Source organism: Diadema antillarum, unplaced genomic scaffold, assembly GCF_040938485.1.
Source record: "Diadema antillarum isolate AM-2024a unplaced genomic scaffold, OU_Dant_1.0 seq00000735_RagTag, whole genome shotgun sequence".
Classification (NCBI taxonomy): domain Eukaryota; kingdom Metazoa; phylum Echinodermata; class Echinoidea; order Diadematoida; family Diadematidae; genus Diadema; species Diadema antillarum.
The window spans coordinates 1,680,552-1,693,913 of NW_027271635.1; the positions used below are offsets into that span (position 1 = coordinate 1,680,552).

At 37.6% G+C, this 13,362-nt stretch overlaps 1 protein-coding gene across 1 annotated transcript; it reads right to left on the bottom strand.

The window, feature by feature from the left end:
* Positions 1-914: 914 nt before the first annotated feature.
* LOC139738317 (uncharacterized) lies at positions 915-12,067 on the bottom strand. The gene is made up of 12 exons (XM_071648957.1): positions 12,001-12,067; positions 11,243-11,370; positions 10,297-10,525; positions 9,608-9,802; positions 7,764-8,546; positions 7,202-7,303; positions 6,338-6,465; positions 4,626-4,851; positions 3,835-3,981; positions 3,139-3,189; positions 2,761-2,903; positions 915-2,370 (listed from the first exon to the last, which is right to left on the bottom strand). The coding sequence occupies exons 1-12, from the start codon at positions 12,065-12,067 to the stop codon at positions 2,308-2,310; spliced, it is 2,262 nt and encodes a 753-aa protein (XP_071505058.1). The 3' UTR covers positions 915-2,307.
* Positions 12,068-13,362: the final 1,295 nt, after the last annotated feature.

The following is a 13,362-nucleotide window of genomic DNA, read 5'->3' on the forward strand; positions in this document are numbered from 1 at the left end:
TACATTCACTTAAATTACACAAATATTCGTGTGAACTTGTCCTGTAAATTTATATTCGTAGGATGTAAAACTTTTGAGTTGTCATTGAGACCACTTATATCTTAATGAGTAGGTTTGTCGCGTATCTACTCATAATTGGTCATAATATAATCATCATCTTTCAGTACTTATCTCCATCTTGCATGCCTTCGTCTCCCGTGGGTATATCAATTTTATATTTTGTTAGGTCTATTTTTATTCTCTCTTTCTGTTTCTATGAAATAGTATATGTATATATATATATATATATATATATATATATATACAATATATATATATATACAATATATATATATATACATATACATATATATATATATATATATATATATATACATATATATATTATGTAGTCGTGACGAAGGAAGACGGCTGGTAGCGGACGTTGCAGTAGTTATTGCCTTTAATGATGCCAAGCTTTCAACCCTTTTTCAGGTTTTCGTCGGGGCTTGGGACGTGAACATAGCAAAAAGCAACCAATTAGCAAACGGAATAAGGCAAAAAGAAGGCAAAAATAAAACAAAGCCAACAGAAAAGTAAACATCAACATGACACAAGGCGACATTCACTACACCAGAACAGTATGGCATACATTGGCATGAACGGCGGTGAAAGTCACGACTACACTTTTAATGCAGCATCCACCACTCGTGCGTGGCCATCTATGATATAAATATATATATATATATATATATATATATATATATCTGCATGAAACTACCATTATCTCCTGTCTTTTTTTTTCTCTCTCTCTCTCTCTCGGGGGGGGGGGGGGAGGACCTTTCTTATATTTCGCTTAATTAGCGTTTGATATAATGAAAGTAACAAACATACCAGCAATGGATTATGATTTGAAAATTTATTTGGACATAAAGAAGACATTTTAAGCATGAAATCTTTGAGTACAGTTGAATTCACCAATCCAGAGATAAAATGAATTAACTATGTCTAACACAAGGAAGAGAAGGGGAAAAAAAAGCTTTTCTTTGCATAAAGAGTATGCCGAAGAGCCTATCATCAATCAGTCGTATTTGAGTGTTGTTTAAAGAATCCAAGAATATACCTACGTCACTTTGCAAACAAGACGCTCTTTTATTCACTCTTATCGCTGTATGCTTGCAATTCTTAAAGTAGAACCAGTGCCTTGGCTAACGCACCTCCTTTCGTAGAGCTCACTTGATCTCAAATAAAGCGGGAAGAAACTTGACAGGAACAATAGACTCAGCCTTTCTTCAAACTGTAGTGGCTGTGATATGATCATACAATGTAGGCGAGTAAGCTCTTGAAACAATAACAAAAACACACAAACACTCAGTCAAGTAACGATAATATAATATTCGTGTATATAATCTTATGTAAAGTACTTAACAGAATAGGGGTGGTATATGTCAGACGCAGACGTCTGCCAAATGGTTGTGTGGAGCAAATAGGAATGGTGGATTTTAATCGCATGATGTCTCAGATAATTACAGTATTGAAAAGCTCATGACGTAGACAAAATAAAATGCAACCTTCTAGCATGAAACCCAATATAAGCTAATCAAAGTATACCTAATTTCAGTAGCTAGCTTAGAATTCTACACAATAAAGGCAATCTTCTTATCACAAATGCAAGATCTGACATTGCTGTTTGATATTGCACTTATGCCTATGAAGTTGTTACTAATGAATATGGTCATTTGGATTCTCTTTAATCTCGAAACTAGTGCTTCTGATACGATAGTTGTGAAAACAACCCGTAAAATACTTCACGATACTGTACGAATATGTACAATCAGAGAGAGAAAAATGTTTAATGAAAAACTTATTATTGCACAAACTTTACAATATTTTTATAAGCAACTTAGTATGACATCCTTCTATAGTACATTGTAACTGTAAATGAAACATCTGTCTTATATCTATCGATCTATTATTGCTTTTAATATGAGGAAAGAAAAGGAAAAGAAGAAGACAAATCTGTTTTAAGCCGAATACGACAATAAGATTTAAATGCAGTAAACAAGGCGTACGATGCACTAATTCTGACGTCGTTAGCAAGGTTAGCATCGGCAAGTTATATCGTTTGGTGTTTCAAGTTGTTACAGTTTTAAAATTTTCTTTGCGCTAGATTCATACAGTTAGCACTTTAATCTTTGATTCCAACTGACGTCACGTGTGCAGTGAGGGCGCCATCATTCTGAACCAGCTGGCAACCAATGCATTGCGTCATTCGAAATACGATAACATCATACGACGTAGCGAGGAGCGCTTCCGAGACGACGGAGTTCAAAGTTCAGTATTTTTTTCAGGTTGAGAAGTTGGTTTAATGTCTTGGCCTTCCTTTTCATTCTGTTAAAGAATTTTGGAAAATCGAACAAAACAAGGAAAAATACAATCAGCATTTTGAATGGAAAAATCATTTAATCAGATCCCATGAATTTCAGGTAAGTAAATCTTCAATCATATCTCTTGCTTTTTCTTTTTCCTCCTTTAATATCATTACAAATCTGAAAACTTGCCGTCGTCTTCCTTTTCTCAATCCCTCAGTTTCCAACAGTCTAGACCAACTGAAATGTGGACTAATGGTTTGAATGGTGACTAAAATGATGACGAAAAAGAGGGAAAAAATGTTTAAAAAAAGACACTATATTTCCACCTCAGAGAGAACAAAAGTAGTCCAAGCTTTCTACCTTCAAAAATAAGGAGAGGGAAAGTCATTATTTCTGAATTTGTACACACCTTTACTTTCATAGACTCAAACGGTTCCTCCGGATGGGTTGATTTGCCCCGTCGACATCTTTTCACGACGCAAATAAGGATGACGAGGAAGAGTAAAAGTGCAGCGCCCCCACCGACAGCAATCACGATTATTATCCATAATTCTGTTTAAAAACAATAATGAAAGGAGTCCCGCGTGAAACGCATTTCAAATCTTGACATCTTGACAACATACTCATTTCAAAGGAGTAAGGGACTCTAACATGTAGAAAATGTTATTGTTTTTATTGTTCTTGTCCATAAACCGAATAAATTCATAGACGACAGCCATTTTTGTGACATTTCCCAATCTGCTTGAGTGTCTAAACAATTATGCTGGAATACCAGAGTAATTCTTACCAAGTCCTGGAGCCTCCGGTATTTCAGTCGCTGTCGACTCAGTGGTTGCATCTGAAAAGTGACAACGTAAAGACGAATGTTAAGTCATCACTTTATAGTCAACGTCACAAGCTGGTCACCGAAAGAGAATGCGTATTGGGCACATGTTTTGCAAGTATATAATTCGTTTTGTTTTTCCTCACAAGGGCGTGACTAAGACTTGAGCAACGCATTGCCTTATTGTCGTCACCGCCAACATTATGTTTTTATCATCACTAATGTTCTACTAATATGCTGTGACATCGCATTCCACATCCAGGGTGTTTGAAACGCGAGTTTCTTTGTAACGGTCGGCGCTAAATATTTCTTGTACATGTAATCTAATCAAATACCATCCAGAAATTGCATACCTTGGGACAGAAGAAAAAAATCATAGCATTCATAGTTTCCTTTTCAAACATTATACTGTTTAAGAACTATTGACATATACTTATGTGCATGAAAATAAAAGTTTAATAGATATCTTTATTCATAACATCTCAATATGTCATCCATCGAATGCGTCACCCTTGTTTTACGATCACCATGATTGAAATTAACCCGTTGATGACGGACTGATTTTGGTACAATATGCATTTCCCATAGATACCTGCCCGAGTATACTCGGGACTCGTCCTCAACGGGTTCAAAGAATGTCATCATGCAGGTACCCCTCACCTGAGATACATATCAACCCAGCCGGTTGATTGCCCGGAGCGTCATGATATCCGGGTAGACACGTGCAGGAAAACCCTCCCTCACCTGTCTCAGAACATTCAGCGAACCCTGAACAGTCGTCCAGACCCAACGTGCATTCGTCCGTTTCTGTTTCAGCAAAAGTCATATCAATTGAACATTTAAAAACAGAAAGTATCTAAAAATGACGGCGGAAAATGCAATGCCCGCAGGTTTTGCAAAATCTATGAACATTATTTTGTCAAAAGGAACCATTCGTCAATGCGCAAGTCCGAAATTGTACATTGATTCCTTGTCTTTATAAGATATCAACACCTGTGCAACAAAATGTGTTAGACTCTTCCGCTTCCTTTGAAATGCAACGGATACAAAGTAAGGTCACTCTACAAGAACACGCAAATAAAACACACATACCTTTATTTTAGCGGCAATGAGCGCATCTTCTTGAAATAATTTACATACGCTAATTTCTTCACAATGTATTAGGCACCTACTCTCGCAAGAACTTAGGTTTAGACTTATTTTGATAATTCAGCCATGGAAAGAAGTGCAATGTACCAAGAGAGGAAATTCAGACGTGATGCCTCCTTGTTCATACCGACGCGTCGTTAGTTAGTGTGTGGCTGTGGATGTGAACACGTGTGTTGTGTGTGTGTGTGTGTGGGGGGGGGGGGGTGATCCTGTCTTCCTGTGTATCTAAAACCCTGTAAAAAAAAGAGAGAGTTAAAAATTTGCTCCCTTTTTTCAAACTACACATAGTAGTTTCCACTCACCAGTTACTGAAACACTTCTAGTGTCCAGGGTATACGAAGAAAGTGTCCCATTTATCCTGTCCAGGTCCAATGCAGCCGTATCAACGACCTGATTACCCACTGTGTCGTTGGATATGGAGGCTGTGCGACTAAAGTATACCAAAGATGATACAACGATGCTGCCATTCCTGAATTCGAGCACTTCAGAGCCTAGAAAATTTTGCAGGCCCCCATACACTGTACTTATCTGAGAAACACGCAAAATACAAACAAACAGAAAAAAAAATGTGAATTATATAAATCATATAATAATGTGTACGAAGAGTTCAGTAATGTACAACACACTTGGCACAAGTTTGGAATTTCAAGAGAGGTTTTTTTTTTCTCTCTCTTTCTCTCTTTACATCAGAGGAAACAAAATTGCAGAATGCTTGAAATTAAAGTTGACTTTGAACGAAGATCTAACTTTCCGAAAGTATTTCTATGGACCTAACTGTTATCCATTCTTATTCAGGTTTAACGTCATCTAACTAGTAATGCGTCAGAGCTGCATCATGTCACCTAGTTTGTTTAATCTATACACAGAATGTATTTTTAAAAGCATTGAAGGCATGCCTAGGATTAACGTTAATGGAGTAATGATAAATAATCTCAGATATGCCGATGATACTGTGTTGCTAGCTGATAATGAACAAGACCTGCAAACAATTGTTGATGCCATATACCACCAAAGTAAGGCATTTGGCTTGGACATGAATGTGAAAAAGACCAAAACGATGGTGATATCTCAAAAGATGGAAACACCAAAGATAAAAATCTCCATCAACAACACCCTCCTGGAAGAAGTCAGTGAATTCACATATTTAGGACAAAATGCTTATGAAGATGGGAAGAATGGTGGAGAAATTAGGAGAAGAATTGGAATGGCTAAAACTAAGTCTACTCAAATGAGTAAAGTGTTAACATCAAGGAAGATATCTACTGCAACCAAGCTCAGACTAGTAAATGTTACGTGCATTCAACTCTCCTTTACTGTTGTGAAACATGGACATTGTACTTGAATGATGAGAAGGCTGGCTGCATTGAGATGTGGATATTCAGACGCCTTGGCCACATATCATGGTCAGACAGGAAAACAAATCAGTATGTTCTAGATCATCTGAATGACAAAAACCTTGATGAAAGACATTATAATGAAGAAAACTTTTGGCCATGTCAAAAGACATCAGAACAGCCAAAAAGTGTACTGGAAGGGATTCTGGAAGGCAGGAGGTACAGAGGACGCCAGCGCAGTATGTGATGTGACAACATAAAGGAGTGGACAGGAAAGAGTGTGACCGCATGAACAGAACAGAATGGAGGTCCATAGTCGCCAACCTTCGGACTGAAGACGGCACTCCAGAAGTATAACTAGTAATCAGAATCATGAGCAATCTCAGGGAGTGTTATTGATAATGTACAATGATACTGAATCACCAACAGAGATCTGTCATGTACCCGTACCTACAATCATGAGGACTGCCAGATGGCAACTGATAGCCTTATTATAATTGTGGACTGAATACACTTTAATGAAGGATATGGACCATGTTCTTCATGACTCTAAATATGAAGGCATATTGATACTTTTATTTAGGGAAAAAAGTGCTGATGGTCTACATGCCTTTTCCAACGGCAAAATAAATCGTACAGTGCTTTTACTAGCTTACGCAAACGTTGGTTTCTAGACTTACCGCTATGGTAATATCGACTTCGATGTCTCGGTATGCAACACTTTCCTTGTTGAGGAGGTCATTTGAAAACACAGCATCGTTGTTGTCAACCAGTATTATTCGATAGTTTAGAACGAATGAGCTTGTGTCTGTTCAAACCAGATACACAAAGAGAAAAGATGAGAATAAAAAGATGTCAAACACAATTAATGGAGACAGTGGTCATTTGTAAACAGCGGTGAAGCAGTGACACGCGTTGATTTATGTCAGTATCACGGAACAGAATGGTTTTAAGATAAGCTCTTCTTGAAGAGAAATAGAAATCCTACCCCTGTCATATTAGTAGCTTGCTAGATCTCATGTATTTGTATGTATGCGAAAAGACATTTAAGTTTTAAATAGCTGGATACATTTTGTTCTATGCTTTGAACATAACTTCTTACATTTATTTTCATATTTTGATTTGAATGTCAGGATGGAAGTCTTTAATCTAAGTAATACAAGCTGACTAATAGTCTTTATCAATAACTACATTTCAGCGATTGGATCTAACTTTGATTTATAATGGATTCGTATGATTCTTATACATACTTAAAGTGACAAGGTTCTTTCTCTTTTCATCGAGAGACAGGATCGTATTGAAGGATTTTTCATAAAAGCTAATAAATTAGAACAAATAACATTGTGTCGCAATTGTATCTGCATGTGCGTTGTTACCAAAGTAGAACTGGAGAGTACATTCGGTAGGCCGAGGTCTCTACGGCTTTGTTTAACTTGATATCGCATGCCAGTGTGAAGTGTTTGGCAGTAAGGGGCCAGTAAGTTTTGACCCAACTCACAGTCAAGGCCAGTTCCATACCAAACGGGCCCTGACTTGTGTCTCACCTTGACATTGACCGCCTGTAGTCAGTCGGTATTTGCTCGGTCTACAATTACATTCCTGGTCGACGCACACCTCGGTAGTTGGATTACAACTCGAACAAGGATCTGATGTTTGGAGGGTGTTTAATCGGAAACAGAATGATTCAGACTTGTACTTTATTGTTCTGTAGAAAGGTAGACAGATCTAAGTTATAGACAGATTGATTGATTGGTTGTTGATTAATTGATTGATGATTGGTTGATTGATTGATGATTGGTTGATTGATTGATCGATCGATTGATTGATAGATAATTGATTATAATACACTGCATGTACGTATTGGCCGAAGACAGTATCAAATGCAGACAGGATGAGTACCACCAAATATATCATTACAGTTACAATCGTAATTAGGTTTCGGAGAGGGCGTTTTAGAAAGTTTGTAAATTATTTTTATGCTATTGCAGAAGGCCAAATTGAAGAAAGTTGCAAAGGAAGCACTAGTGCAGAAAAGAAATGACAAAAAAACTTACATTTAAGCAAAGGACCGTGAGGGCAAATTAGTGTCTCTGTCTTGATACCCACCTTCCGTTGTCGACTTGGTCGTCGAAATTTCCGTAGTTGAGTCATCGACCGAGGTGGTCAGGGATTCTGACGCTGTTGTCACCGCAGGTTTCTGTGCATCTGTAGTGGTGAAATCTTCTGTGACTGTGGAGAGCCTTTCGCTGTCAGTTGTAAGGTGGAAAATAGTCACAGATAAACTTTGCGTCGATAAATCTGCTCCTTCTGTCGTCATTACGGAGGGCGGTAGTGATTCTTCTTCCGTAGTTTTTGTTATCATGTCTGGCGATGATAGTACCTCTGTAGAAAACACATCTGTTGCTATGGTTTCAGTCGTCCTTTTCTCAGGAACGCCAGTGTTTGTTTGAATTTCTTCAGTGACGGATAAGGTCGTCTGGTAATTGGCGGAGGAAATCCGTCCCGTGTTTCCAGTAACTTCCGGAAGTGTTGTAAGAATCTCCACGAGCTGTGGAGCAGTACTTGGAGGCAGGGGAGATTCCGTACCCGCACCGTCGGTTCTTAGAGCCGTGGACGTCAATGGAGACTCGGTGGTCATAACGGTAGTCTTTTCCTGGCCCTCGGATGTATGCAAAACGCTTTCTGTGGTCGCGTGAGAAGTTTCCCCGGGGCCAGACATAGTTGTCGGGACTGCTTCACTCGTTGGCTCCACTTTAGTAGTGGCGTCATCGCTCGGCGTCGTGAAGCCGCCAGTGGTTCGGACCGACTCTGTGACCGCCTTTGAACTTCCAGTCTCTTTCATCGCTGTGGTCGAGGATGAACTCGTGGCTTCGACTGTTCCTTCAGTCACTACAGGAATTGAGGAATAGGACACGGTAATATATAGAGGAAATAAATAAGCAAGCAGATAAGTAATTTCCATGATTAAAACTCCAGGATCACAAAGAAGAGTAATGTCTTCGGTAGTAAAGCGCAGAGACAAAGTAATGACGATGATGATGTTGTGTAGTATATTATGTTTGTATGTATTGGTATAACATTATACATATTATGAGAGATAAAACCTCCTAAATAATGTTTAGTAGTTATCTACACAAACAGATTTACTGCCCCTACTGAAATTGCTGTTTCTGTCATAACTCAAACCACTAATGCTTAACACATTATTGTTATAACATTTACGTACTACGAAGCGACACTACTGCTACGAGGCACCTTCCACACATGGGATTCGAGGTTATGACGGCAGTGGAATTCATTAGATATGTGGGAATGATGTCTTATAATTCATGACAGTGTCATGCTACGACTTGTCTCAGAAAATAATCAAAATACTGAAAGGAATATCGAAATGTTGAAGAGTCTTTCACATTCATATTCTACGAACATGTCAACGAAGGAGTAGGAAGTGTCACTAGGAATGCGCTTGGCAGTTATATCTGTTTATGATAGTCATGTCTTCTTGTTAATTAGGTGCTATTGAACTTTTGAGCGCACTTCATCCGACATCTCTCCTACCATTCTCGCCGTCATCCAGGGTGCACTATCCCTACTGAAAAGAACACAGTGTCACACAGTGTGTTAACAGTGTTTTCACAGTGTGTTCATATAGTCGACTATGTGAAAACGCTCGAATTTAACAGTGTGAAGATGATTTCACGATGTGGTGTGGTTTCCATAGAGTGTTCACATGGTAATGCTTTGTTTCATACTGTGAATTGACGACTCACATTGTGTTCACACTGTTAAAACGCTCGAATTTAACAGTGTGAAGAGATTTCACACTGTGTTCCCAATGCGTTCACACTATGTTCGCACTATGTGGTTCTCACACTGTGGGACATTGTGTTCTTTCCAGTAGGGATGATTCACTTTAATGAGGGTCAGCTTGCATGGTAGCGGCAATTTACCAACACACGTGGACTCTGTCTCTGGTATCCAGACACCGTTTTCGCAGACAATCTCCTCTGGTCCTTCAACTTGAAGACTCGTGTCCAGACAGAAGAGAGTTATTCTTGTGTCGTGGGCGTACCACATGCCATTCGCTGGTTCTTCACTTGCGTCGAAGCCCATATTTTCGCCGAGGTTTGGCGGCATGCAAGGCGCTAGGGTTTTGTAACACATAATAGAAGAAGTCAGTCTTATGTAAGGATCAGCAAACTTGTTAAGAATCTTACATAATTTTACAGTATAACAATTTCAATCTTTCTAGGTAACATATTAAATTGTATTAACAACAAAAAAAATAATAAATTGATATGTGTAAATTAAGAGAGAATGTGAAGAGCACAATGTGGAAGAAACGTACTTATTAATTTTCAGAATAAAGGTATCATTTTTATCACTTTCATAACCGTTGCTACTATTAATTTTAGTAACCACAGACTGTTTTCACCAAAGACAGAAGACTTACAAGTCTAAATAAAAAAATACCAGACCATTTTGTAAATGCTTATCATGGAGATAGCATGATTGACTTTGTTTTATGTTGATGTTGTTGTTGGGGTTTTTTTTGTTGCTACTGCGCCACCACAATTATAACTTATTCCTCTCAAGTTTGATAGCGCTGTTAGACTTCTTTTTTTTAAAGAGTGCTTACTTAAGATTAGAACTGACATGACATCGATAGTGATGCTCCTTGAGCCACTTTCTAAGGTGTCATCATCGTCCAGGGCGGTGAAGAGTGTCTCGTTAAGATCGTTCGCTGTGGCGTAGCCGGAAGCGGCGTCCAAGAAGGCGACGAGACGAACGCCAATTCTGGTCAAGTCCTGAAAGGACAGTATGAATGACCTCTGGTACCCCGGATGACTCGCGTACACGCTGTCGATCTGTTGTCAGTATGATCCGAATGAAGTTAACGTCATTAAAAACATACAAAGAGTTAGGTAAAGGAAAACAGCTGGAAAAGTGAGGACTTTGATGATTGACTATAATGTCCGATGTGGTTTAAGACATCCTCAACAATGGCAACGTAGAAATATCCGGAATTGACCAAATGACGTTGGTTGTAGTAGCAGCAGCTGTACTAACAGAGATGAAGAAAATTGGTCTATACAACTTCCCATGCTTATTGTGCTGATAAAAGATATATTAACCCGTTGAGGACGAGTCCCGAGTATACTCGGGCAGGGGTCTATGGGAAATGCGTGTTGTAGCAAAATCAGTCCGTCCTCAACGGGTTAATTGTTATGATTTTTATTATCAATGTTCACACTGTTTATATGATCAAGATTATCCATCATGAATATTTATGATGATATGAATTGTGAGGATAGCAATAAAACTGTTGAAGCGTTTTGAGTCCGCAGAGAAAAAGCACTATATAGATATTAGTTATTAATAGTAATAAGAATGATGATAGATTCGAGCAATTTTTTTTTTCGTGGTTACACTTTCACGTGTCAAGCAGTCTGACTTAATGGGACCAAATTGCTTTACGTCAATTTCCTTGAGAAGAGAGAGAGAGAGAGATAAACAAACAAACGAAGTAAGAAAGCGGGAAAGTGAGGAGCGTGGGGGGTAGAGAGACAATAAGTTTAGCTCACCGCTGACACTACCAGCGTCTCTAGTTCAATGAACGTTGTACTGTTTCGCACTGCCAGATCCCCGACAAAATTCGCCACATACAAATCCACATGCGTGATTTCAAATTTTATTTCAAAGGGTACAACATCTGAAGAAAACAAAGCAGAAGAAAACACGAAGACATGAGATTACGATGACAGAGAAGCAATCGCGAAATCAACTCACTTTACCTTTTACTTTGAGATTTGAGAACTTGTTTTCAAATGATAAGATTCCCTGCCTCATACCCCTATGTAAGAACATTAGAGATTTACGCAAATCAAATGTCAGAGAACAATTAAGATGCAAAACCCAGTGATTCCGCAACAGATCAGTACCGTATCCCATTGATTTGTTGAATTCTTTTTAATCAGGTTGGTAATGATATATTATTTGTATGGTATTTTGTACAAACTAAGTTGCAGATTGTTTGTATGTTACATAATTTACATAATTTATATTTTATTGTTCGGATGCACTATTTATGAGGCATTATGGCAATGGGCTTTTATACCTATCTCGCTCTCTCCTATCTCTCTCCCTCTCTCTTGCCCTCGCTTCTTTCTTCCTATCTCTCTCTCTCTCTCTCTCTCCCTCTCTTCAAATTACTTTTACGCGAAATAGCGCAACGTTTTAAAAATCGCCATCTAAATAATGGTTCTCAGGGGTGTACAGAGTTTATTGGTTGTCTTTAGAGATCTTTCTGCAATATTCATACCTCTACATCAAAAGAGCATACCAAGCAATATGACAATGTCCGTTTGATACGGTTTCATGGGGCGCCCTCCCCGTCCATCAGTGGTCATAATGATAATCATGCGATTGATATTTAATAAGCCACATTTTTACAATATTTTTGTTGTGCAATAATTATTCCTGAATGTTATGATATTGTAATATTTTCTGTGAGTTTTTGGAATGTTTTTTTTTCTGATCCATATATTTTGTGTGTATTTCACATCTGCATTCATAAGATTGATATTTTATATCTATTATACGATTTATATGGATAAGGTAGTTTGGTTTTTATCTAATTTTGATCAATAATGATGTACAGTATTGTTAAAAAGATAGCAAAGTTAAGAGATTATATGGATTGAAATGATGATTTTGATAGAAATAGAAGATGAAAACAAATATATTTGATATTTTATATCTTTTTGCATATCTCTTCCCTAGTATTCTCTTCTGTCTCTTTCTATCTTTCTTGCTATCTCCTTTTTACAAGTACCCCTTCTGTGTTTCTCTTTCTCCGTCTCCATACACAAGTGTTTGATATCTCTTGTTATCACTGCCCCCTTAAATTATTTCTCAGCACATGTATAAACAAAATATAAAAGTTGTTGCAGAAGTATAATGATTTGTGTGTTTATATATATATATATATATATATATATATATATATATATATATCTCCGTTTCCATACACGAGTGTTTGACATCTCTTATATGTTATCACTGCCGGCCTAATTGTTTTTTTTTTTTCAGCACATGTATTTGATGTAAACAAGATGTAAACAAAATTTGAAAGTTGTCGGAGAAGTGTAATGATTTGTGTATTTTTGATATATTTTTGTCTATACGTTTGTGTATGTATATGATGGTGATATGAAGATTATGTATAATTTTCCTAGCATATTTCTCAATGTGTGTGTATAAATGTATTTGATTAATTCTGCTATTTTGGTTATCAGGTGGCTTTCTATATGTATGTATATAATTGTGTAGTTTTATCTTTTAATCGTAGACTGATTGTATGATTATGTATGTTACCATAAAATGAAATATTACACTGTACAAAATTCTGCAATTCAGCCATGCTCATGGTTGCAAATGAATTTTTTTAAATAAACCATTACCATTACCATTACCATTACCTGCCTAGCACTACACAAGAATCCTGGTTGTCGTGGTAAATTCAGCAGAATACCTCGCATCCTATCTCGGCTGCCTTGATTTAATTGTCTCGACGATTTGTAGCTAAAAAAGCACCACCAATTACAGTTCTGGTTCATATCTCATATCTGGTTCTGTTACAATATCACTTCCCCGCTAATGATATTGTTACAAAATCAATCTTCACCTGGCGATTCTCTTGCTC

Bases quoted from the DNA above. Each gene is read 5' to 3' on its own strand.
- LOC139738317 (XM_071648957.1), bottom strand. From the start codon at position 12,067: ATGACCACTGATGGACGGGGAGGGCGCCCCATGAAACCGTATCAAACG. The intron at 9,803-10,296 runs GTAAGCACTCTT...ACAAAACCCTAG, and splicing joins CATGTCAGTTCTAATCTTAA to CGCCTTGCATGCCGCCAAAC. The intron at 7,304-7,763 runs GTGGGTATCAAG...TCCAAACATCAG, and splicing joins GACCAAGTCGACAACGGAAG to ATCCTTGTTCGAGTTGTAAT.